This window comes from Macrotis lagotis, chromosome X (genome assembly GCF_037893015.1).
Source record: "Macrotis lagotis isolate mMagLag1 chromosome X, bilby.v1.9.chrom.fasta, whole genome shotgun sequence".
Classification (NCBI taxonomy): Eukaryota; Metazoa; Chordata; class Mammalia; order Peramelemorphia; family Peramelidae; genus Macrotis; species Macrotis lagotis.
Genome location: NC_133666.1, coordinates 407,305,606 through 407,329,826, shown reverse-complemented (window position 1 = coordinate 407,329,826; position 24,221 = coordinate 407,305,606). Strand labels below are relative to the sequence as shown.

The window sequence follows — 24,221 nt, the reverse complement described above, 5'->3', positions numbered from 1 at the left end:
TGAAGGAAAGTGATAAAAAGGTCTATCATTTTCATTCACTAATATTCCCCCTCCCCCCAACCTCCTTTTCAAAAGCAGGAAACAGCGATACCCTGATGGCAATAAAGAGGATATGTAGTCCATCATGGAAAATGCAACATGTTAGTGTTGAATCCTTTCATTAGTGTAGGGGTGGTCACATGGATTAATAATTTCTTTTAAAGAAGTTTTTTCTTATTTTAACTGGCTAATCAAAAAAATACTCAATGTTATTTAACCAACAAGGACAGAAAATATATACACATATATTATCTTTAGACTCATTAGGATATTAAAAAGTACAACATACATAAATACACATACATAACATAGACTTCCCATAGCATTTACCCCTACCTTCCCCTTCTTCTTTGATGGACTTTGGTTGAGAAACAGCAAAGCACTGCATAGTTTCATATTTCTGATGTGTTTCTTGGCTATCATGACTTTCTTCTTCAGAATCAGTAAGAGGTTTTACTAGCATCCGACAATTAAAGGTATGGCTGTTCCGTCTAGGAGCTTCATTTGACCAAGGTCCCCCATTAACTAAAAAGATCAAAAAAAAAAAACCTCAAAGAAAAATAAAACACCAATCTTTTAAAGGATATTAATATTAGATTCACAAATATTAAGTTAGTAAAGCAAATGCTAATTCAATTTGAATTCATAAAAATCATTCTTTCAAAGTATCTAACACCTTTTCTTCTCCCCTCTATTCTCATCAAGATTAGCATTGTTAAGTACTTGGAAGTGGTCAAAAGACATACAATTTTACTTGGGTTCCTTCTCTAATTCTACATTCTAATGTTCTTCTTGCTTAGAGTCTTATAACAACTTCCTGATATGTTTTTCTGTGCTCTTGGTCTTCCCTCATTGCTCTAAATCTATCACATAGATAATGGCCAAACAAATTTTCTGTAAACAGTATTTAACTGTCATTCTTCCACTCAAGAATTTCTATTGTCTGGTAATACCTATTCATAGAAGATGAACTTAGTACAATAGGAGTCATTGTTATTTGTGAAACACAGAGGAAAGTGAAGTCTTTATTTCTCAATTGTGGAGTGCAAAGGCATCACTAAAAGTTCAGTCTTCCACTATCTTCTTCCATATGCAAGAACATTTTATTCCATTTTCCCCCAAACACATACATATATTTATAACTTACACAAAATTTCCTTTCACCCTCCCTGCCTCACCCCCCATCAGCAAATACTGTATGTATATATTTTTGATAAACATGTTTACAATTGGTATAAGGAATTAGGATTAATGGAAAGAGATACATAAGACATAATTTTTATCAAGTGTTCATCAGATTCTGAAGGGTTTTTTTGTTTTGTTTTTCTTCCTCTGAATGGGGTTAGCATTGTCCATAGCTGGTCTAATACAGTTGCCCTAGCTCTCTGAACTGCTGAGAGGAGTTGTATCCATCAAGGTTGATCATTTCAGTGTTGTTCTTAACATGTACATTGTTCTCTTCCCTCAGCGTCAGATCCTGTTAAGTCACTCCATGCATCTCTAGAGACTGACTGACCATTTATGGCTTCTTATAGAACGATAGTATTCTTAATATTCATACATCAAAACTTGTTTAACTACTCTCCAATTGATGGGCAACTCCTCAATTTCCAATTCTTTGCCATTACAAAAAAGAGCTGCTCTAAATATTTCGGCACATGTGGGACTTTTCCCATTTTATGATTTCTTCTGAATGTAGGTCTAGAATTGGAATTACTGAGTCAAAGGGAATGAACTGTTCTATTATTTTTTGGACATAGTTCCATATTGCTTTCCAGAATTATTGGATCCATACACAACTCTATTAGCAATGTATTAATGTCCCAATCCTTCCACAACCTCTCCAATATTGATCATTTCCTCTTTTTTTCCTCATCTTAGCCAATCTGATAGGTATTAAGGTGATATCTCAGAGGTATTTTAATTTGCATTTCTCTAATCAAGAATGATTTGGAACTTTTTAATATCATTATATATAACTTCAATTTCTTCATTTGAAAAATATCTATTAATATCCTTTGACCATTTATCAATTGGGGAATGACTTGTAACCTTATAAATTTGATGCACTTCTCTATATATTTTAGAAATGAGCCCTTCATCAAAATTCCTAGTTGTAAAGATTGTTTCCCAGCTTCCTACCTTCCTTCTGATTTTGACAGCATTGATTTTATTGGTGCAAAACCTTTTGAATTTGATATAGTTAAAATCACTCATTTTACATTTTATAAAGTACTCCAATTTTTGTTTGGTCATAAATTTGTTTCCTTTCCATACATCTGATAGATACAGTAAGTATTTTTAGTCTATTAATTTATCCATGGTATCATCTTTTATGTCTAAATTCTTATTTTTTAAAATTTAAGGCAATGGGTTAAGTGACTTGCCCAAGGTCACACAGCTAGGCAATTATTAAGTGTCAGAGGCTGGATTTGAACTCAGGTCCTCCTGACTCCAGGGCTGGTGCTCTATCCACTGCACCACCTAGCTGCCCCTATGTCTAAATTCTATAACCATGTTGATCTTATTTTGGTATAGGGTGGGAGATATGGGTCTATGCCTAGTTTCTGACATACTATTTTTCTAGTTTTCCAACAACTTTTGTCAAATAGTGATTTCTTATCTCAGAATCTGATGTCTTTGGGGCCAAGAGGGTGATATCTTTGGGGAAAATGTATTCCTTTGTTTCAATATGTTCCCATCTAAAATGCTTTCTTTTGCTTATCACTACATCATATTCACCTATCTTATATAATCTGTACCAAATGACTAAACATTTGCTTTTCTATTTTTTCCCAAATGCTCTTTTGCTACTCCTCAATCACTACCTTTCATTCTGAGCCCTGGTCAAATGTAACCTTCTTGAAAAATCTTTTGTCCTAGAACATTCTGGGCATAGAATAGACACATAACAATTTATGTGATCAATAGACTGAATAAATATTATACCTCATAGTTCTTGCTATTATAACTTCAAAACCCAAATTGATAAGCTAGAATTTGTCAAAACTATACAGCTAAGCAATGGTTGAGGCCGGACCTCCCTATGGTTAGTCTTGTTATGTGTTTCCTACTACTTCTTGTTCTGAGAAATAGAAGTATCAGCAAGACAATGAGATCTCCTAATCAAACTAGAAAAGAAAATACATTCTGATCATTTGCTACAAAGCACTTAAATAAATAGCTATGGAAGGTGACACATACATTTGTTTTTATATTAACACCACAGTTATTATTTTAAAGAGAAATAGAGAAGAAAACAAAGCCCTAGTAAGAACATGAATAAACAAGTTAAGTCAGGAGAACTTATTTTTTCTTTGCAAAAGGAACCATTTTTAGTATTCTCTACTTAGATATTTATGGAGTTCTTGTCAACATAGTTACTGAAGAGTTTATGTAAGTATCACGGCTTTAAAGAGGAATTGAAGGGGAGAAAGAGAAGAGTTTTGGTCAACCTATTACATCAATTGAAGAATTAAAAAAACTACAGGGAAAAAAACCCCCAAGATTTTTTACTGGTAGAATTTTATTCTTTGAGGGGAATGGGCACATAGTGATGTTAAAAATAAGGGCAGTATTGATACTATTATGTTGATTTACAAAAATAAGCTATGTCAAAATAAGCTATATAGTTTTATATATAACCATCTTCTGTAATATTTTCATTTTTTAAAAAAAGTCCAAATAGAATAGCTTGAAAGAAGTATGTAAAAGGATGAATTCATATGCTTACGTCCCAAGTTAAATTCAAGACATAATTGTAGATGTGTGAACTATTACTATTACTTATTAGAAACCAGCAAGCTTAATTCCCTATTTAGTTATTAAAAGAGATGAAACTTCATTGAAATACATGCATTTATTACAACATTTATTTCAGTCACAATGAAAAAAAGAGTTATGAGACAAAGGAAATGCTAACAATTTGAGGAACTAAAAAGAAATTTCTTTGTACATGCTAGCAACCAAAAAAGACCAAAATTTTTTAAAAAACCACTAAAATAGTAGCATTTGATAACTCAGGAGTATTGACCTTACCCTGTCCTAAAATAGACACTCTTTTTGAAGTTGTGAATAAGTTTTTAGCATCATCAGTCTAGGTGAAAAGGAGAAAAAAAACATGCTGCAAGTTGGACCAATAATGCTGTCATTTTGAAGCCATGCTTTGTAGCACTCACTTTTAAATATAATCTTTTTAAATCATGTATCTATTGAAGGGCAGCCTAGAAAGAATAGTAGAATGAAACTCAGTGAGGTAAGTTAAGTGATATTTGGGGTGCTCAAGAAGAACTGAGTGAGCTAAGATCAAGTGATTTAGTTAAGATTATAGGATCCATAGTAAATAAACATGCCTGACCTCCTCAAATATATAGCTATATGCATGGTTTAAACAAGAGTAGGATTTTTCAGCGTAATCCCTTTCTCTTTTTGATGACTTTTAAAAGAGGACAATGGGCAGGCAGAAAATGTCCCATCAGCTACTAGCCCTGAAGGATAAGCAATTAGAGGATAAATTTTTTAAAAAGCCCACAACTAAACCATTAATTACCTGATGATATACATGACCAATAATAGGAGCACATTAAAATGTTCATGAATTCTCATAGAAATTATTGGTATTCAGTCATGGGATTTTCTTGGCAAACATAATATTGGGTCGTTTGCCATTTACTTTTCTACTGTATCCCCATTTTACAGATAAAGATCTAAGGCAAACAGGAGTTATTGATTTGTCCAGGGTCACATAGTGAGTTGGTATCTGGGGCCACATTTAAACTCAGATCTCTCTGAGTGCTCTATCCATCAGAATGAAGTACCAGTTTTAACTGAACATAATGGAACATGCCTGACTTTATTTTTAATTTCTGAAATGTATTTTAAATTATTTTCCCCTGGTTACATGTAAAAACATGTTTTAACATTCATTTTTATAACTTTGAGTTCCAAATTCTTTCCCTTCTTTCCATACCTGGATTCCATCCCCCATCATTGAAAAAGCAAGTAATTTGATGTACATTAAAAATGTAAGGTCAAGGCATGTACTTTATTTTTTTTTTTAGGTTTTGCAAGGCACATGGGGTTTAGTGGCTTGCCCAAGGCCACACAGCTAGGTAATTATTAAGTGTCTGAGACCGCATTTGAACCCAGGTACTCCTGACTCCAAGGCCAGTGCTTTATCCACTATGCCACCTAGCCACCCCAAGGCATGTACTTTAAAAAACAACTCTAAGATTATTCTTTTACAAATTGTCATTGCAAATATTTTAAACTCAAAACAACAAAGAAAATGGGAAAAAAACCAGACTTTACCTAAAGACTTTGGTAGCAAGTTTTTTACAAATTCCGCGTGGTCCCCTACATGCAGGATGCTGTATACACTTGTGTTCATCAGCTCTTCTTGGTTATACCTTAGGTATTGCGTCACATTTTCAGAAACAAATACAACATTACCTTCCAGGTTCACTACAAAGAAGAAGCCATCAAGGGCCTACAAAAGAAAGGACTAATTGTTAATAAAAAATGTATTGTCAACTCATGTGCACTTGTTAAGAAATGTACACCTGTTTGCTCTTCCAAGTGAAATACTTAATTCACACTTTCACAGAAGAAGTACTTTTCCTTTAACTATCCCCTTGAACCCCTAATTTTCATTAAGTAATATGAAACCATTTAACACATTTTTTTACTTGTTGGAATATACAGATTCCTTAAAAAAAAAAGACTAAAGTGAGAGAGGAATTAACTGAGACCCTCTTTATTCTGGACTACATAATTAACATTAATTTTTCTAATCTTTACCAAAATGAGGAATGTCAGCTTCATATATATATATATATATATATACATATATATATATGTATATATATATATATATATATGCATACACATATATACATACATATATATGTGTGTTTTTCTATTTTTGAAATGATACATGCATTTTCAAGAGCAACAAATAATTAATCTATTTCCAAACCAATAAGATACCAAGGTTACAATCTTCATAAGCTCCACAGTTTGGAAAAAAATAAGTTGATTAGCATTACAGTTTGAAGTTCCTAGGCCAAATATATTCATGATGAAGTATAATAACAAGAGACTTGGAAAATTTATCATATTTATAAGATATTTTTCTTGTGCATAACCTTTGATCCAGCAATATCACTACTGGTTCTATACCCTGAAGAGATCATGAAAAAGGGTAAAAACATCACTTGTACAAAAATATTCATAGAAGCTCCGTCTGTGGTGGCAAAAAACTGGAAATTGAGTGGAATGCCCATCAATTGGGAATGGTTGAACAAATTGTAGTATATGTAAGTTATGGAACACAAATGTTCTATTTGAAAACCAGGAGGGATAGGAATTCAGAGAAGCCTGGAAGGATTTGCATGAACTGATGTTGAAGGAGATGAGCAGAACCAGAAGAACAGTGTACACCATAACAGCAACAATGGGGTTGATGATCTATTTTAGTGAACTTGCTCATTCCATCAGTGCAACAATCAGGGACAATTTTGGGATATCTGCAATGGAGAATACTATCTGTATCCAGAGAAAGAATTGTGGAGTTTGAACAAAGACTATTACCTTTAATTTAAAAAAAACCCATTACCTTATTATGCAATTTTGTTATCTCTCATATTTTATTTTTTTCCCTTAAGGATATAATTTCTCTCTCAACATATTCAACTTAGATCAATGTATAGCAAGGATACAATGTAAAGACTATCAGACTGCCTTCTGTGGGGGGTGGGGGGAGGGGAGCAAGGTTAGGGGGGAAAATTGTAAAATTCAAAAATAAAAAATAAAATATGACAACAAAAATATATTTTTCTTTTTGCTGGGCATGGATATTTTGTGGTTCATAAAGAACTGCTTACATACTATAAGCAGTATTTTCTAAACACAATTCCAGTATGCCTAATAAGTTTTGTTCCCCTGGGTTTGAGAACTGAGCAGCTTTGCACTAATATTCCTTTATACTCAAAGTGGATCTATAAGGAAACAGCATATGAGAGATAGAAATGGCAATTCAGCTTCCTACAATTTCAGAGTAAACAACAAGAGAAGCAAGAGTCTTAATGAATGCTCTGACTTTATATGTGATATGAAAGATGAGGAGGGTACAGGAAAGAAAACTAACCAGTTAGCAATATACCAAGCATTCTTTTCATACTTGTTGCTACAGACATTTATGTAAAGGTTTTTCACAATTAAAATTCTGCAAATTTTACTTTTTAAGGCATGCTTTGTTTCTTAAAGATTTTTGTACCATGGTTAAAAGAAGTGTTTTTTTTTTCTGAAACAGCATGTGTTTTTAAAAAGCTCACTAAGATATTCTCCTAAGAAAAAAACAGCTGACATTCAGTTTTGTTGCTTAGCAACAACAATACTAATGATGCAAGCATGATTGTGCATCTATGCCTGGGAATAGCTCACCAAGAACAAGCCTTTTCTCTGTTCAGTTTATGACATGTAAACTGGAGGGAAAGACTTAAATTTAAACCATAAATCATAGGAGTCAAGCATTAGCTTTTAAAATTACTCTACATGGAACTCCCCTATAAAGGTGCTTGGTGAAATTCTCAGAAGATCATTGTGAAATAGCAAAAATAAATAAAATAAATAAAATTTGAAAATAGAAAATTAATTTTAAGAAAAATAAAAAATCCTGGCTTGATTTTATATGACAATGGAAATTACAACCTTGAAATCTAATTTATATGATTTATGAATCTACTAAGACTTGACTTAAAGCCTTATGGTCAGTCCACCAATCAAGAAATAACCATTTAAAAGTATAGACTAGAGGTAAGACTGCTAATAAAGACACCCCCCCCCCCATTTCTCCCAAGGGACTAAACATTTTATTAGAGACATAAAAGGATTTATGAATTAATAAAGAAAAATATCTTTGTAAGGTAATAGGGGGAAAGCACTAGAATTGGAAAAATAGGCAAATCTTCATGGAGAGGTGATACTTGAGTTTCACCTTGAAGGAACAGATGAATTCTATGAGGTAAAAGTGAAGAAAGATCTCACTCTGTTCATGTGGGATAGCCAGTATGTAAAAGGCACCCAAGATGGATGATTATGTGAGAACAACAAAAAAAAAGGGCCAATTTGGCTACATCACAGTCTGGGGAAAGGAGTAATCTAACGTGAAGATGGAAAGATAGACTGGAAATACATGGGAAGGACCTTAAAAGAGACTAGTTTGCATCTGATTTTAGAGCAATAGGGAAAGTTACTAGGGTATTATGAAGGAATAAAATAGTTAGATTTATAATTAATACTTTGGCAGCTCTGTGAAGGACGGATTGGAGTGGGGAGAAACATCAACAAGGTTAGTGAGACCAATTAGGAGGTTGCTGCCATGTGTAGGTAAGAAGAGATGAGGTCTTGAAATAAGTTGGTAACTATGAGAGGATATATGCAATGCAAGGTTCTGAATGTTGAAATGGCAACATCTGATCAATGACTGTAAATGTATGTGGGGTAAGCAAGTATGGAGGAAAGACATCAAGTTATTTTTTTTTGTTTTTTGTTTTTTTAGGTTTTTGCAAGGCAAATAGGGTTAAGTGGCTTGCCCAAGGCCCCACAGCTGGTAATTAATTATTAAGTGTCTGAGATCGGATTTGAACCCAGGTACTCCTGACTCCAAGGCCTGTGCTTTATCACTACGCCACCTAGCCGCCCCCAAGACATCAAGTTATGAGGAAAAATAAAAATTTTGAAGATGAGTGGAGTTGATGAGAAAGATAATGAAGCTGTTTTGCCCAAAGAAAGTTTAAGAGGTCACCAGAACAATCAGTTTGAAATGTCAATAGGCAGTTGGCAATGTTAGACTAGTGCTCAGGGGAAAGATTTTTCCTCTTGTTAAGACTGAAATGTCTTTTATTTGTTTAAAGAATGTGATAATGCATTAGAGTGCTTGCTGTCTTGGGGAGAGAAGAGGGAAGGGAGAAAAATTTGTATCTCAAAATCTTATTTAAAAAAATCAATGTTGAAAACTGTACTTACATGGAATTGGAAAAAACAAAATACTGTTTATAAAAAAAGAATGTGATAAATAGTAAACTATCCTCTCAAAAAATTAAAGCTATAGGGAAAGCTACAAAATATGACAAGCAAGACCTGACCATTTGATATAATTTTAAAAAATACTTTATATTACGTCGTAATATCTCCAGAGTTAATTAACTCTGAAGTATTTTTTTATATCTACCAACTACATTGTAATTATCAGTTGCTAGGCAGATACAAAAAGTGGCAATGAAGAGACTAATAAAGAAAGTAAGATGACTATATCCATGCACTGTTTTTCCTGGTCATGGAAAGGGAGTTCAAGTATTTATTTTTGTCCCTTTTCTAGAAATCACTCTAAGATACTGAACCTGAGATACATGCTTCAGAAGAAAATAGTGGACAGATTTATCATAAAAAGTATTTCCCTCATGGATTTTAAACCATGTTGTAACTATCTATCTATGGTCTTGAAAAAAAGCAGTTTAACCACTGTGAGTTAATACTCTCGGAGTTTTTAGCTCTAAAATCATGATTGTTTCCAAAGAATAGAACAATATAACCCACTTATGTCCTAAAGAAAATAAGGTTTAGTGGAAATTTTTACCTACATACCAAATGAATTAACTATGTATATTTTCTTGAATATGGGCAAAGAGCCATTTCCCAAATGATTCAGGATGATTCTGTTTCAGACACAGTTGTATTGAAGGCCTTCTCAAAGACCCTCAAGTAATTTTGGAAAATTATACTAGATAAGGACATTAAAGATGATGATTTAGGATTTATAGGAAGAAATTTTAATTCAACAACCCTATTGTTTTGTTTTATTTATTTGTTTGTTTTTTTTTTTAGTTTTTTTGCAAGGCAATGGGGTTAAGTGGCTTGCCCAAGGCCACACAAGCTAGGTAATTATTAAGTGTCTGAAGTCGCATTTGAACTCAGGTACTCTCCTGACTCCAGGGTCAGTTCTCTATCCACTGTGCCACCAAGCTGCCCCATAGTATTTCACTCTTGATATTTTTTGATATCTATCTATTAAAACTTTTTTTGGATATACATGAACATAATGCTTTACTTTAAATTTTGCCTTAATATTTACTTTTTTCATTAAGTGTATCTGCACATGAATATAATCAATACACACATGTGAAGATAATACATAAAATGCAAGAAAATCAGAGAAAACTTTAATCAAATTCCCTCTACTACTGTAGTTTATGTAAAATCATATTAAATGAGGAATTCCAAAATAAATATTAATTGGTTGCTTCTATGAAAACCGAACAGTCTACATACAACTCAAATAAGCATAAAAAGAAAACCAAAAAACCTTACCAAACCACAAACTCATATTTATTATTGTGATATCTATGCCTGCTGGTTTTAGTTTAGTTTTTTCGGAGAGTGGGATGTTGAGGGGAAGGGATGGACTTTAGACATGAAGCCATAACTGAGTTCATGAGTGTGGGAGAGTTCCCAATGTAAAGCTCCCTCCACAAACACAAATGAGCATATCTCATTTGTAATTCACAGTCTTAATATGTGAGAGGAAAGACTTGAACTGGGTCTTCCTAACTTCCATGACAGCTCTCTATTTACTATGTTCAATTGTTCCCAGAATATGAACAGGGGACTAAGACTCTTTCAGAGGGTTTGTGAGTCCAGAATTATTTTCATAATGCTCTTAAGGTGTTTTAATATCTAATACAGTAAATACTGATAACTATAACCTCAATAATTTGTAGGAGTACCAAGAAATTCTAAGACCAAAAGTCTCAGAACTCTGGAACTACTTCATATTGATTTTCAATTTACTTCATACAAATTTATTTATGGGGGGGGGGCAAGGAAATCCGGGTTAAATGATTTGCCCAGGGTCACACTACTAGTGTTGAATATCTGAGGCTACATTTGAACTCAGGTCCTCCTGATTTGAGGGCCAGTCCACTGCACCACTTAGATGCCCTCAATTTACTTTAAGTATAAACAAGTCTACCCACCAAAAAAAAATTTTAAAAAATAGATTTTTCTACTACTAAAAATAGGTCAGTAGATACAAAGGTTTCAAAAGTACAAGGTTTCTTACTAAATAAAGTTAGGTGTGTACATTTTACTGCAGCTCTTTTCATCTGGAATTTAGTAACATTATCTTCAAGTTATTAAAAAAACAAACAAAATTTGTATATTTTACCTCAAGCATCATTGGTCCAAGTGCATCCTTATCAATAACACTTTGACCTGTAGATGAGACATCTGACTTCTGTACTTCATCTACATTGGCAGCTGCTGCTTTCTCTGCAACAAATATAAAAATGAATTAAATGACAATACTCTTTCAAGGATAAAGTGACAAGGAATATTTTCTTGTAATAATTTTTCAAAACTTTAGTGAATTCAGACAGTTATTTTAAAAAAAGCACATCATCACCATCAACAAACTGGGACAAGTGCTAGAAGTGGAGTTAGGGCATTAATTTTTCACCTCTAGACTACTGGCACTTAAATATCATTTTAGATAAAATGAGTTTGGAGGTTTCAACCTAGTTAGTTCCTCCTAGGAATCTTTTTAGATTGCAAAAACATTATTGATTCTGCCAAAAATTGGTCTATTTTTTTTTAAGGTTTTTGCAAGGCAATGGGGTCAAAGTGGCTTGCCCAAGGCCACACAGCTAGGTACTTAAAGTGTCTGAGGCCGGACTTGAACTCAGGTGCTCTAGTCACTGTGCTACCTAGCTGCCCCCTACAAATTAGTCTGTATTCAAAAATGTCATGTTTCTTTTCTATTTCTAATTACATTTAGTACAACCTGGAAGAGATCTGATCTGCTATGACATATCTAAGTTTCTAATGATTTCTACTACCTCATGGAAAGGTACATCTTTTTAGGTACCTAAATAGAAATGTAGTCTTTCCCTTCTTGATCTGAAAATTTTATTTTATTCAAAAAAAAAAATCACACAGTAATTGTGGTTATCAACAAGTTCTTATTTGACAGCAACTACGTAACTTATGTGGGAGGCCCAGAGCTAGAAACTGCGGGTGAAGCTAGAAACTGGGGATGAAAAGACAAAGCAGAAACAATCTTTGCCCTAAAGGAAGTTTTATTTATAATATGTAAACAATGAACTAAATACAAAATTGGGGATGGGGGAAAAAGAGTACAGAAACAACTAGGGGAAAGAATTACAAAAGGCCTTGCCTAGAAATATGTAGAAAGGAGCAAGCCACACAATGTCTGGAAAGGGAGAAAGGAGCCAGGTGACAGGGAATCACTGAAGTTTATAGTAAAGGAGAGGCAGGGTGGTGATGTGATCAAAGCTCTACTTTAAGAAGATCATTTTGAGAAACTGGAGGTATGGAGAGAAATAAGAAAGCTATTGCAATAATCCCAGAAAGTGATAATGGGGCCTGAGGGTAGTAGCATTGTCTGAAGAGAAAAGGACACGTATATGACAAAGGTTATATTAGGAGAACTGACAGAACTTGGAAACAAAATGGATAAGGGGGAAGGGTTGAGAGTGTGAGAAGTTGAGGATAACACCTAAGTTGCAAGCCTAGGTGTTTGGGAAGATGGGGTTACCTTAACATATACAGTAATTGGGATATTAGGAAGAGTGGAGTGTTGCGGGGGGGAAAGACAATGAACATGTTGGATTACAAAAATCCGTGGATGTTAGAGCTGAGTCTTATAGAAAGAGATATTCTATAAAATGGGAAATGAGGGAGTGTATTCCTGACCTGGGAGACAAGGTGGGTGGTGTGATTGGCCATGAAGTATGTGATGAAGAGTACAGTAAGAAGACTGAAAACGATGAATGACCAAGTTGTGAATGACTTTAAATGTCAAAGAGTTTTTACAGTTGATCCTGGAGGTCAAAGGGAGCCACAGAAAAAACTGTCTGATTACATTATAGAATGATAATGGGGCATGAGGTAAAGGAAGTAACATATAATAAGGCTGGAAAGGCAGGTTGGGGCCATATTGTGAAAGACTTTAGAAGCTATGTAGAGAAATTTTTATTTGATTATTAGAAGCCATCTTCTAGTAAAGGATTTTCTTTTTTAGGTTTTTCCTAGGCAATGGAGTTAAGTGGCTTGCCCAAGGCCACATAGCTAGGTAATTATTAAGTGTCTGAGACCGGATTTGAACCCAGGTACTCCTGACTCCAGGGCCGGTGCTTTATCCACTGCGCTTCCTAGCCGCCCCTTAGTAAAGGATTTTTTAATGTTTTGTTATTTTATTTTTTCAATTCCATGCAATTCCATGTTATCATTCATCTTTTATAAGCTTTTGAGTTCCATGGTTTTTTGCCCCTCCCTACATGTATTATCATGTTTAACATATTTCCATATTAGTCATGTTGTGAAAGAAGAATCAGATTTAAGGGAGAAAAACCCAAGAGAAAAAGGGGGGAAAAAAGACAAGTATAAAAAGTGAAAATAGTATCCTCTGGTCTGCATTCAGACCCTATAGTTTTTACTATGGATATGAATGGTATTTTCCATCACAAGTCTTTTAGAATTGTCCTTGATAAATGAACTACTGAGCGGATCTGAGTCCATCATAATCATCATACAATGTTGCTGCTAATGTGTACAATGTTCTCTTGGTTATGCTCACTTCATTCAGCAACAGTTCATGTAATTTTTCTGAAGTCATGATTTCGTAGAGAACTATAGTCCTCCATCACACATTCATATACCATAATTTGTTCAGCCACTCTCCAACTGATGGACATATATCATTTCCCAATTCTTTGACCTACAAAAAGAGCTGCTACAAATATTTTGTGAACATGTGAATCTTCCCCCCCTTTATAATCTCTTTGGGATACAGAAAAGGTAGTGAATTTTAATGAGTAGGGATGTGATATTGTCAGGTCCATGCTTAAGGAGAAATCACTTTGCAAGCAAGATGGATTACACTAAGGAGAGAATCACAGTAGAGGTATTAGTTAGAAAGTTAATGCGATATTCTTTGTGAGAAGTGAAAATGGACTAAATTATGATGGTAGTTGAGAGAGGGAATTCAAAGCAAGATACATTCTAAGAGTAGTACAGTCAATATTTGTCAAATGACTGGTCATTTCAGACAAGGGAGTATAGGAAGATATGATGAGGTTAGAAACCTGAAACATGGGGCGGCTAGGTGGCGTAGTATAGAGAGAATAAAATGTCTGTGGACACTGGGGACAAAGGGACCCGGTTCAGGGAGATTGTTGACTAGAACAGAAGCCCTACACCCTTTCTCATGGCAAGACCATGGGTCAACTGGCACCTTTGTCTCATACTATCCAGTTCCAAGGCAGACTTAAAACCTCCCTTCCAAGGCTGGTAACCCCAGCTAGGGAGACTATGAGTGGTATACTAAAAATGGAAACAGGTTCAGAAGAAAATAGCAACAGCAATGTGGAAAGCCTGCAGAGGAATAATTAAATCAGGAATTTCAGACCAAATAGGAGCCTCCACTCAGAAGCAGTAAAATTTCCAAGTTGACTGGCAGTGGTTGAATCTAGCAGCGTTTGTTTCTTTTTTGTTTTGTTTTGTTTTTTGCTAGCTAACTAAATTCTTTCTGTTTTTTCCATTACATGTGAAAATAGTTTTCAAAATTCATCCTTTTGCAAGCTTTCATGTTCTATATTTTTCTACTCTCTTTCCTCCCCATGGCAGCAAACAATATGATATAGGTTGCCCATATATAATTTTTTTTTTACTCTTGCCCAAACCCAGATCAAAGATTTATAGAGCTGGGGTGGCTAGGTGGCGCAGTGGATAGAGCACCGGCCCTGGAGTCAGGAGTACCTGAGTTCAAATCTGCCCTCAGACACTTAACAATTATCTAGCTGTGTGGCCTTGGGCAAGTCCCTTAACCCTACTGCCTTGCAAAAAAAAAAAAAAAGATTTATAGAGCTCAGACCAGGACGAAGGCAATTGGAGTTTGCTCTGAGTCAGACTACTTTGTTTACTGGAATTAGAGCTGATTTTGAGATCCTAAAACAACATAACACTCAATAGTCCAAGAAAGTACGTTTCCTCCAGAAGTATACAAAATGGTTGCCCTTAAAATTAAATCCAAAGGGGCAGCTAGGTGGTACAGTGGATAAAGCACCAGCCCTGGAGTCAGGAGTACCTGAGTTCAAATCTGACAACAGACACTTAATAATTACCTAGCTATGTGGCCTTGGGCAAGCCACTTAACCCTGTTGCCTAGCAAAAAAAGTAAAAAAAAAAAATTAAATCCAAAACCTGAAAGTAGGCTGGAAAAATGGGCAAAAACCCCCAAGAAAATTACACTATAAAAAGCTATTTGGATGACAGGTATGCTCAAGACAAAAAGTCAGAAGAGAATTAGTGTAAAGCATATATATATAAGCAATGCTTCAGAAAAAAACTCAGCTTGTCTACAAATTCAACTAGAATTTCTGGAAGAAATGAAGAGTTTAAAATGTTTTTGTCACTGGAATGATAGCAATAGAAGAAAAAATTGTAAAAGAAATGAGAGTTGTGGAGGAATTAGAAATAGTTCGGCACAGCAAATATAGAATCTTCTTTAAGCAACAAAATCCTTGAAAAGAGAATGGCTCAAAGATAAGTCAATAACAACATGAGACGACAAGAAATATCAAAATAAAGTTAAAAGGTTGGAAAAAAAACTTTGAGGCAACTTACAGCAAGATATACAGAAAATATATCAAGGAAAAAAAAACATCAAGAATTATTTGAATACCTAAGCACCATGACTAAAAGATGAGCTCACATCATATTTTGAAAAGTCTTAAAACAAAAATTTTCAAAATTTTTGGAACCAATGTGAAAAGTAGAAATAAAAAGAATCCACTGATCATCTTCTGAAAGAAATCCTTAACTGAAAACTTCCAAGAATGTTAGAACATAGCTACTATGTCAAAAAGATACTCCAAGCAATCAGAAAGAATTCAAGTACCAAGAACCAAAGCTAGGATCACATGTTAGGATAATAATAGCCACCATCATGTAAATAAAAAAATGAACAATGATAAAGGACTAAATTCGGATAAATTTCTTACAGTCTAATATTCCCATAGATAGATAATATTTATGACTTCACTGAATCCTATCCTATCAGGAGAGAAAGGGAGTCTAGTTAAACAGAAAGTGAGATTTTGTTATATATTGAAGATCATAAGAAAAAATGGGAGAGGGTAATAGGAACACATTAGTAGAAGGGAAAATCAGTCTACAAAATAAGGGTGGGGAGAGGAGAACTAGCACTTGAACCTCACTTTCATCTGAATTGTTCAAAAAAGGAAAGATTATGCATATATTTATCTGTATAAAATATATATACATATACACATCTGTATAAAAATACATAAAAGACTCGTGATGGAAAATGCCCTCCACATCCAATAAAGAAAATTATGAAGTCTGAATGAAGATTAAAGCATACTATTTTCTTTTTTTAAAAATATTTATTTTCTTTTTATATAAATGATGTTTTTTATACACTATCAAGATATTCTTGTTTAAGAGTAAACATAATACCCCCTCCCCCAAAAAATATAGACCCTTATGAGCGATAAAGTAAAGAGGAAAAAATTAAAATTGAAAAAAAAATAATAGGAGCAGCTAAGTGGCACAGTGGATGGAGCACCGGCCCTGGCGTCAGGAGCACCCAAGCCCAAATCCGGCTCCAGACACCCAACAATCTCCCAGCTGTGTGACCCTGGGCAAGTCAACCAACCCCATGTGCCCCACAACCACCACTAATAATAATAATAATAATAATAATAATAATAATAATAATAATAATAATAATAATAATGATGATGATGATGATGATGATGATGATGCTTCAGAAAGCATACTATTTTCTCTCTTTTTTTTTAGCTTTTTTTTTTTTGCAAGGCAAATGCGGTTAAGTGGCTTGCCCAAGGCCACACAGCTAGGTAATTATTAAGTGTCTGAGACCGGATTGGAACTCAGGTACTCCTGTCTCCAGGGCTGGTGTTCTATCCACTGCATCACCCAGCCACCCCTAAAGCATACTATTTTCCATTTTAAAATTTGTTTTATGTTTTTTCTTTTTCTCATATTTTTCCCTCTAATTCTGATTCTTTCACAACATGACTAATATGGAAATATGTTAAACATAATTATATATGTATAACTATACCATATTAGTTGCTATCATGGGAGAGAAGAAGAAAAATATAGAACTCAAAATTTTACAAAAAGATGAATGTTGGGGTGGCTAGGTGGCGTAGTGGATAAAGCACCGGCCTTGGGAGTCAGGAGTACCTGGGTTCCAGTCCGGTCTCAGACACTTAATAATTACCTAGCTGTGTGACCTTGGGCAAGCCACTTAACCCCATTTGCCTTGCAAAAACCTAAAAACAAAAAAGATGAATGTTGAAGGCTATCAGAATTTAATTGGAAAAATAAAATAAAAATAAAAAAAGAAAATCTTATATAACCTAAAAAAAAATAGATCTCACCCAACAGGAAAATGGGGAAAAGGGGGGAATTAGTAGGAGTGTTATTTAAGGGTTTAAGCAAAGCAAACTCTAAAGATGTGGAAATTCTAATAGCTCTTTTTGGTATGGCAAAGATTAGGAAGAAAGAGGGAGTAAGAACAAACTGAGGTATGGCTGAACAAGTTATAGTATAGAAATGTGATGAAATATTATTGTGTTGTAAGTTATTATGAAGGAGATGGTTTCAGACATAACAAGGAAAGATTTAAATGAACTGACATAGAGCAAAGTGAAAAGAATCTGGAGAATAATTTATACAATGGTAAGAAAACGTTCACAATTCCAGAGGACTAATAATGAAACATGCTACCCACCTCCAGAGAAGTGTTAAGTATTCATTGTACAAAATCTCTCTCTCTGATGAAATTTGTTCTGCTTAACCCTTAACTATACATGCTTTTAATAGAATTTGTATTTTTCTTCTGTTCTCAAGTGAAAGGGAAGGAGGCTTGGGTAGCAGAGACAGAAGAGAGAAGGTTGATTTTCTTCTCTCTCTATCCAAATACATACATACATACATACTGACAGACAGACACACACACACACACAAACATACATATATATATGGTGATGCAATGGATACAGCACTGACTTTCAGGAAGGACAGGAGTTCGAATCTGGTCTCAGAGACTTCACTTTTTTACGAAAAATTTTACTTATTTTGAATTTTACAATTTCCCCCCTAATCTCACTTCCTTCCTCCCACCCCCTTGTTAGTCTTTACATTGTTTTCATGGTATACACTGATTGAAGTTGAATGCAATGAGAGAGAAATCATATCCTTAAGGAAGAAAAATAAAGTATAAGAGATAGCAAAATTACGTAATAAGATAATGGTTTTGTCTTTTTTATATTAAAGGCATTTGGTCATTGTTCAAACTCCACAATTCTTTCTCTAGATACAGATGGTATTCTCCATCGCAGATACCCCAAAATTGTGCCTGACTGCTGCACTGATGGAATGAGCAAGTCCATTAAAGTTGACCATCATCCCCCATGTTGCTGTTATAGTGTACAATGTTCTTCTCATTCTGCTCATCTCGCTCAGCATCAGTTCATGCAAATCCTTCCAGGCTTCTCTGAATTCCCATCCCTACTGGTTTCTAACAGAACAATAGTGTTCTATCACATACATATACCACAATTTATTGTCATTCCTCAATTGAAGGACATTCACTTATTTTCCAATTCTTTGCCACCACAAATAGGGATGGCTATGAATATTTTTGTACAAGTTTTTACCCTTTTTCATAATCTCTTCAGAGTATATACCCAGGATCAAAGGGTATGCACATTTTTGTTGCCCTTTGGGCATAATTCCAAACTGCTCTCCAGAAAGGTTGAATGAGTTCACAGCTCCAACAACAATGATTAGTGCTCCAGATTTCCCACATCCCTTCCAAGGTTGATCATTATCCTTTCTGGTCATATTGGCCAATCTGAGAGGTATGAGGTGGTACCTCAGAGATGCTTTAATTTGCATTTCTCTAATAAGTAGACACTTCACTCTTAATAGTTGTGTGACCTTGGGGAAATCACTTAACCCTGACTGCCTCATTTCCAATCATTCTGATTGATATCTGGAAGAGAAAGTGAGGCCGGTGTCTTAGCACAACTGCTCCTCACTCAAATTCAGTTCATGTGCTTGTTATGGCATCACCTCTCTGGTGTCATGGTCTTCTTTGAAAATGAAGGACAGAAGAGCAAGGACAAACATTCCTTTTCTATGTGTGTATATACATTTAGGTAAAAACACACATCCACCCGAATCAACCTCCACTAATTACTTTAATAAAAACAAATTTCAAACAATTGAAAATGCTGGAAAGTAGCACTTTATGTCTGATAAAGTTATATTGATAGTTTTTCTAAAGCTTTGAAAACATTCAAATTATTGAATCAAATTTACTGTCCCAATTTCACCCTCTATTATAAGAAATGCTTGGTAAAATATCCCCTTTCAAATGTGATGAAACAAGTTCCAAAGAGATGAGATTATTTATATAACGCAAAAATTTGGCACCTTCTTTAAAGATGACTACTCATCCTGCAAAAATTCTACAAGGCCTATCAGGATTTTAATGAACACTTAAAAATCTTTTAGAGAATTTAGGAAGGAGTTATAATAATCTTCCCTGTGGGATACCTGATGAAGAAAAGTCAATAATGAACACTCCACTCTAATGCCTGCAATAAGTATAAATACTACTGATGAAAGAAGCAGAATGGTCTAATATGGACAGCTAGTTTTCAGGGCCCTAATGTCAGTGATATCAGTGCTTAGCTCTATCTCCACACTTGCTGTGTGATTCTGAGGAAATCAATTAAACTAATTTTCTAACAAGTTAGGGTTACAGAACCACTGTTGATATGCACTGGTAGAGATGAACTTTCCTCCATCAATGGAGTCATGGGCCTTGATGAAAAAAAAAAAAACAGATTATCATTGTTGTTAAAGTAGGATGCCATTTATCTTTCTTTGATACTATTCTATAATTTATAATCATTCTATTTGCAATATCTTCCTTCAGTATTGAATTTCTTCTAGGGGGGTTTTTTTGAACCTGAATTTGTTTTTTTAGATACTAGCCATATTTTCATGTCCTCATTACATGTCAGTAGTAAAACCAAGCCCATGAAGTAATGTTCTATAAATTCATAATCATGATAATATTAAGAATTCCATACATACTTTAAGTTTCCCCAAAAAAGATACCAAATAATGTCACTTGTGATCATCAATAATAAATAATAATAAATTTTAGTTGTAAAAACAACTTATTACAAGTAATGTCATTAGCATCAACTCTGAGTCCTGCCTTTCCCTTTTTTCCTCAGGAGAGAGATTGGAAGATCATGTGAATTAATGGAGTCCAATGAAATTCATCAAACTTACAAGGGCTAAAATTAAGCAACCTGAACTGGAAGACTTGAATATTTTTATTCTTTTTTTAAAAAAACAAATAACAGAAATCCAAGAAATCTAAGGTATTGTTTGTTCTAATCCCTTCATTGTATAGCTTAAGAAAGTTAAGACTCAGGAAAGGCACAGAAACACACAGCTCTTCCTTGGCAATATTGTGGGGAAAGGATAATAAACTGCAGTTTTTGTTCACAATGGAAATTTATCTACCTACTATTTGGAAAATGGGCAATCAGCTTCCGGAATTAAGATTACAATATCATATATTCATAAATAAGTATATTCTTGTACCTATACTGGTATTGGCCATTTTGGTCACAATAAAGATAATATAATATTATAATTGTTTTTCACATTCTTTAAAGAATCATAATTTTACTTATGAAACGTTTATTTTTGGTAAATTTCACATTTTTAAAATGATATAATCATTTAACTTTCCCTCTTCCTCATTTTTAATATTCAATTAGCTAAAAAATTTTACTGTTTCTATCATTGTAATATTTCTCAGCCAACATTGCTTCTATTTATATTAATATTACCCAAGGTTCATATCCTCTTTTCTGAAATGCTACAATATAATTTCACAATAGATTGCTCTTTCTCACCTACAAATAACTGGCAGATTAATTATTCTAAAATGCACAAGTCTGATCAAACCATTACCTGGAGCAAAAACCAGCTACCAATTGACTGAATTCTCAACTCCTTAGTTTGCATTCACAGTCTATCATAACTTTTAAATCCCAAAACTTTAGGTTCCAAACTTAACTCTATCATTTTTCAATATTTACATCCAAACAAATCTATCTGTGATCCCCTGAATATATTCTGCACTCTGCTCATGCTTATTGCTAGAAATACTGTCCCTGTATTTTCCCACTAATTGAAACCCTATCCCATGCTTTAATACCTACTTCAAAAGCTATCTTTTTCATGTCCTCTCCCATGAATTCCTTCAGCAGACTACATTCTATCCTCTAATGAATTCTCATCAATCAATTAATAAGCTTTTAAGTGTCTACTATGTGCCAGGTATTACTCTAGGTGCTTCAAATGCAGACAAAAAGGAAATAATCTCTACTCTGAAAGGATACATTTCATTTCAAGAAAATAAGTATATTAAATAAAATTAAATATAGATTATACATAAAATAATTTTGTCAAGGAGGTCAGGAGGAGTTTCATGTAGAGTATGGGATAAAAAGAGGATTTTATGTATAAAATAGTACCTGAGTTGCATTTTGAAAGAAAAAAGAGAAGGAAGTGAAGAGGAAGTACATTCCAATCTTCTGGGACTGTACAAATGTAGTTGGGAGAAATGTCCTGTGCAAGTAACAGCAAGTAATAATAAAATAATTGTGTGTGTTTATGTCTGTGAATGATTTATTATGGGTCAGGCCCTATATTGAGCATTTTAAAATACTATCTCATTTGATCCTCACAACTTTGGGAAGCAGGTGCTTTTATGAAGCTGATTTTGCAGATGAGGAATATGCAGTAAATAGAGACCTTGCCTAGAGGCCTTCCTGAGTTCAGGCCTGTTGTTCTAATCATTGCATCACTCAGCTGTCCCACAGCAGCTTCTTTAGCTTCCTCACACTTTACTCTGAACTTACTTGAGCACATATTTACTCTGGACTGAATCAGAAATGTAGGAGCAAGGAAGATCTGGGTTCAAATCTGGTCTTAAGCTATTTAGATGTTCCAGGCAAGTAAGTCTCTGTATCTGTTATGTATCATGATTTCCTCAACTTTTTTTTGAAAAGAAAGATTTTATTTATTTTGAGTTTTACAAAATTTCTTCCATTCTTGCTTCCCTCCATCCACCCCCCACAGAGGGCATTCTGTTAGTCTTTACATTGGTGCCATGTTATTCATTGATTTCAGTTGAATGTGATGACAGAGAAATCATATCCTTAAGGAAGAAAAACAAAGTATGAGATAGTAAAATTACATAATAATATAACTTTTTTTTCTAATTTGATGGTAACAGTCTTTGGTCTTTGTTCAAAGTCCATACTTCTTGCTTTGGATACAGATGGTATTCTCCATTGCAGATAGCCCAAGCGATGATCAAGTCCATCAAGGTTGACTGACACCCCCATGTTGCTGTTAGGGTGTACAATGTTTTTCTGGTTCTGTTCATCTCACTCAGCATCATGCAAATCCTTCCAGGCTTCCCTGAATTCCCATCCCTCCTGGTTTCTAATTAGAACAATAGTGTTCCATGACATATATATACCACTGTTTGTTAAGCCATTCCCCAATTGAAGGAGATTTACTTAATTTCCATTTGTTTTGTCACCACATACAGGGCTGCTATAAATATTTTTGTACAAGTGATGTTTTTATCCTTTTTCATCATGCCTTCAGGGTATAGGTCCAGTAGTGGTATTGCTGGATCAAAAGCTATGCATATTTTTATTGCCCTTTGGGCATAATTCCAAATTGCTCTCCAGGAAAGGCTGGATGAGTTCACAGGTCCACCAACAGGATATTAGTGTCCCAGATTTCCTCTCATCCCTTCCAACATCGATGATTTCCTCAACTTTAAAATAGTGATTCTATTAATATGTATCAGTGTTTTTGTGAGGACCAGATGAGAAAATGTAAAGAGATTTGCACATCATAAATTTGCTATCAAAAATGTCTGATATTATTGTCATAAATGGCCCCTTTCAAATGTTCCATGCCCCAGTCAAGCAAGATAACCCTTCATTCAACACATGCTTTTCATGATAGTAGTTAACACTAGTTAACAATATTCCTTTGCCTGGCATGTCCTTCCTCTCATTTTTATGCCTGTTGAATTCCTTTGGAAAAGAATAGAAACCATTCTAAGAAAGTAGGAATATTTAGGCTAAAGATTAGAAAATTTTAAATAGTCATACTGGATTCATGATCAGGTAAAGATTCAAGTCTGAATTCTACAACTGTGTAATGACTTTGCCCACTCAGGTTTCATATAGTATGTGGTATGCACATCACTTATATAGTTAAGACATCATTTTTTACCTTACTTACAACTCATCTATCTCTTATTTATGCCTGCAAATTCCATTTTACCTAAAATATATTTCTCCTTCCTTATCAAGCAGTATCAAGTAAAGTGTTCTACAAAGAATAAGAGGACCAACTATTGCTCACTATAAATGTTTACTAAATCTGGACTATTCAACTCAATCCCTTCATTTTCTGATGAAAAAACTCAAAAGCGATTTTTTTTTAGATTTTTTCAAGGCAATGGGGTTAAGAGGCTTGCCCAAGGCCACATGGCTAGATAGTTATTAAGTGTCTGCGGTCGGATTTGAACCTAGGTACTCCTGACTCCAAGGCCAGTGCTCTATTCACTGCGCCACCAAGCTGCCCCGAAAGTGATTTTCTTAAGGTAATATAATAGAACTAAAAGAAGAAACCAGGCTAATATTATAAAAACTCAAGGAACTAAATAACTGAATATAAATCTGTATCTCTGATAAGCATTAAATACTAACCGATGGAAAGACAGATGAGATTAAAATTTTGGGCCTAAGAACCAAAAATTGAAATGAGATAATATTTTTAAACTTTTAAGATATGTGTTATGGGTACTCCTTGAAAAAAATTGCTAAAAATAATAGCCATTACAACAATAAAACAAGACTTGCTATGCCACAATTTCCTATTAGTAAATATTAAAGAGGAACAGAGTAGCCTAAAAGAAAAAA

The 24,221-nt window shown here is 34.3% G+C and overlaps 1 protein-coding gene across 10 annotated transcripts in view; it reads right to left on the bottom strand.

Annotated features, from left to right (window-relative positions):
• The window catches only part of NCOA2 (nuclear receptor coactivator 2), a 361,814-nt gene that overhangs the window by 65,951 nt on the left and 271,642 nt on the right, over positions 1 to 24,221 (bottom strand). For all 10 annotated transcript variants that reach the window (XM_074207060.1, XM_074207059.1, XM_074207058.1 and 7 more), the window contains 3 exons: positions 11,264 to 11,367; positions 5,350 to 5,527; positions 376 to 564 (listed from right to left, as the gene is read on the bottom strand). In XM_074207060.1, the coding sequence (XP_074063161.1) occupies positions 376 to 564; positions 5,350 to 5,527; positions 11,264 to 11,367 (471 nt within the window). The remainder of the gene's footprint in view (positions 1 to 375; positions 565 to 5,349; positions 5,528 to 11,263; positions 11,368 to 24,221) is intronic.